This window comes from Pteropus vampyrus, unplaced genomic scaffold (genome assembly GCF_000151845.1).
Source record: "Pteropus vampyrus isolate Shadow unplaced genomic scaffold, Pvam_2.0 Scaffold173, whole genome shotgun sequence".
Lineage (NCBI taxonomy): Eukaryota > Metazoa > Chordata > Mammalia > Chiroptera > Pteropodidae > Pteropus > Pteropus vampyrus.
The window spans coordinates 1,212,642-1,215,322 of record NW_011888954.1 but is presented as its reverse complement, the minus strand read 5'-3'; the positions used below and the strand labels follow the sequence as shown (position 1 = coordinate 1,215,322).

The following is a 2,681-nucleotide window of genomic DNA, read 5'->3' as shown; positions in this document are numbered from 1 at the left end:
CTCCTGCCTGGCCCCCTGCCTCACTTCCAGCCCTGTTAGCCCTATTCCCTGACACTGAAACCTTCCAGAACCAGCAGACTTAGCGGTTTATGGGGTGTGGTTTAACGTCTCTCTTTGTCTGGCTAGGAATACTCTCCTCTACTTGCTTAAAATAGAGTACGGACAGCTGCACTATTTTGTCAAGAGTGCCAGCTTTGTAGCCGTGCAGACCTGATTGCAGATGTGATGGGGCTGGCTGCCTTCCACACTCTGAGACCAAGAAGGTCGGGCTCGCTGAACCTCCGTCATCCGTTCATCTGTCAAATGGAGACAGAGCCTTCTTTCCCACGGTAAAGCTACACACACTGGTGCCCATCTACACACTGGCACAAGCATGGGCCACTAGCATGGCACAAGTGACAACCTCCCTGTCGTGAAATGAAGGGCTTGGGTCCCAGAGCTCTCAGATCTCCTCTGGCTCTAATTCTGATCCCATGACCCAGCCCTGGAACCCAGGAATTAAATGAGAAGTGGGGGTGCATATGGAGAGTACATACCCAGAGATTTAGGGGTCTTCTCCTGAGGCCCACTCTCCCGAACCAATCTTAAAAGAATAGGGGGAGAAAGAAGCACCATGAAAGACGGCAAGGGAGAGATGTTGTTGGGAGGAGCCCAGAGCAGGTAGTTCAAGGATGGGGTGATGGCTGAGGTGGGGGACACTGCCAGGGCTGTGGGTGGCCCTGTAAAGAGGCTCTTGGCCAGGAGTTCAAAGCTACAGGATATGCGGCTCCTTCTGCAAACTCAAGGGCAGGCCGAGCGTCCAGACAAAGCTCTGAGCCCCATTTTCTGACCGCACATCCCTCGATTCCCCAGGAAGCCAGTCTCCACATGGAAACTGTTGTCTTAAAGGAAGCCCCGTCCCCTGCTGTAACATCCGCAGGTAGGGGGTTTATCTCCACCCAGTTCAGAGCACACTGAGCTCAAGTCCTCCAAACTGCTCCAGCCCGTGAGAGCTCTGTGACTCCTAAATTCCTCCTCCTCTTGGTAGTAATCCCCACTCCTCTGACTCCAGGGGGGCTAGAGTGATTGACCTCCTTTGCTGCTGATGATAAATTCTCACCGTTTGTCCTAGAGCTTCAAACCCAAATGACCCCCAGGAAGGGAAGATGGGCATTCCTGCATTGGTTTTAATTGTTTTTAAAATAGGCAGCGCCATTTACTCATTCGACAGATATTTGTAAACGTCTATTATACGCTGAGCATCGATAACACAGACGACAATGCCTGCCCTCACGGAGCTTACACGCCCTTGGAGACTGGTTATGTATCATCCAACATAGATTTTCTCTGCTCAGTGGGGAAACACACAGACATCAGAAGCCCCTGGGAACTGACAGAGTAAGAAGCCACAATGAAAGGACTCGGACTCAACGTCCTGTGCTCTAACCTCAGAGGATTCACTCAGCATAATGACTCAGACGGGGGTGGCCAGAGGACGGGTAGTAGAAGAGTCCATTTGATGCCTGCCCAGTTTCAGGGGACCTCTATCCCAGGGGACTGTGGAGGTCAGAGGGATTTTGCAGCTCCTCAAATGTCTCAGTCACTCCTCTTTCACACGTCTCCCTCTTTTCCATCTTGAAAACTCTCCCACAGCCTTCAAAACTCAGCTTAGGTCTCACCTCCTCCAGGAAGTCTTCCCAGCCTGATTGAGGTCATTGTCCACTGGGCTTCCCAGAATGACGGGCAGCCTTCTATCTTGGCACTTACCTCACTAGACTCTGATTCAGTGCTTTACTTGTAAATCTCTCTCATGAATGCCTAGAATACAGACACTGTATCTGGTTTGGCTTTGTTTCTGCAGCACCTAAAACAATACCTGGCACATAGTAGGCACTTAATAGCTTTTACATGAGTAAAGGGATAAATAGATGTATGGATGAATGAATAAATAAAGTGGTAATGGAGGCTCCTTCCCATACATTTGCAGAGAGTCTCATAGACTCAGTGGAGAGAAATCTATGTCACAGCAAATGGACAGATATTTATTATGTGACTACCCATGCCAGGTACCAAAGCTGACACCACAGGAGCCACCGCGATTTTGAGATAAAGCTCCTGGTAGAGTTCCAAGATAAAGAGTAGAATGAGGTTTAAATAAAAGTTGAACAAATCAGTGAAAGGAGGTGGTCAGGCAGCCCGTGGGCCAGATGCCATTGGGTGATACAGAGAAGGTATTTCCCTCCTTGCCACCCTGAAGAGGGCAGGGAAGACCTCAGAGGGCAGACATACAGTAGAAACTGAAGTGGGCAGTAAAGGTGAAAGCCTCATGTTGGGGTTGCAGGGCTGGAGGAGGGGAGGCGCCATCCAGGGCTTAGCACACCCACAGAGGGTCTGGAGTAGTGGGAAGGTGCCTGCAGAGCAGCACAGGAGGAAGAGTGTGGAGCGATGAGCTAGGACACCTTGAAGGTCAGACCAAGGAGATTCATCTTTAAGCTGCTGGCATCAAGAAGTCAATAAAGGTGAAGGGTATGAAAGAGGTGTATGGGGAGGGGGTATGTGGCAGTGAAAATGTGACATCAGAATGCCTGGCCAAGGGCCACAAGGAGACAAGTTAAAAGCTTTGGGGGACATGAAGAGGGAGCCAGTAAGTGCAAAGTAAGAGGTAAGAGAGGGGTGGGAGCTTTTGTTTTTTTTCTTGTTGT

At 50.1% G+C, this 2,681-nt stretch overlaps 1 protein-coding gene across 1 annotated transcript in view; it reads right to left on the bottom strand.

The window, feature by feature from the left end:
* TOGARAM2 (TOG array regulator of axonemal microtubules 2) overlaps window positions 1–2,681 on the bottom strand; it is a 52,441-nt gene that overhangs the window by 42,644 nt on the left and 7,116 nt on the right. The window contains exon 5 of the mRNA XM_011370763.1: window positions 537–732. Within this exon, the coding sequence (XP_011369065.1) occupies window positions 537–732 (196 nt within the window). The remainder of the gene's footprint in view (window positions 1–536; window positions 733–2,681) is intronic.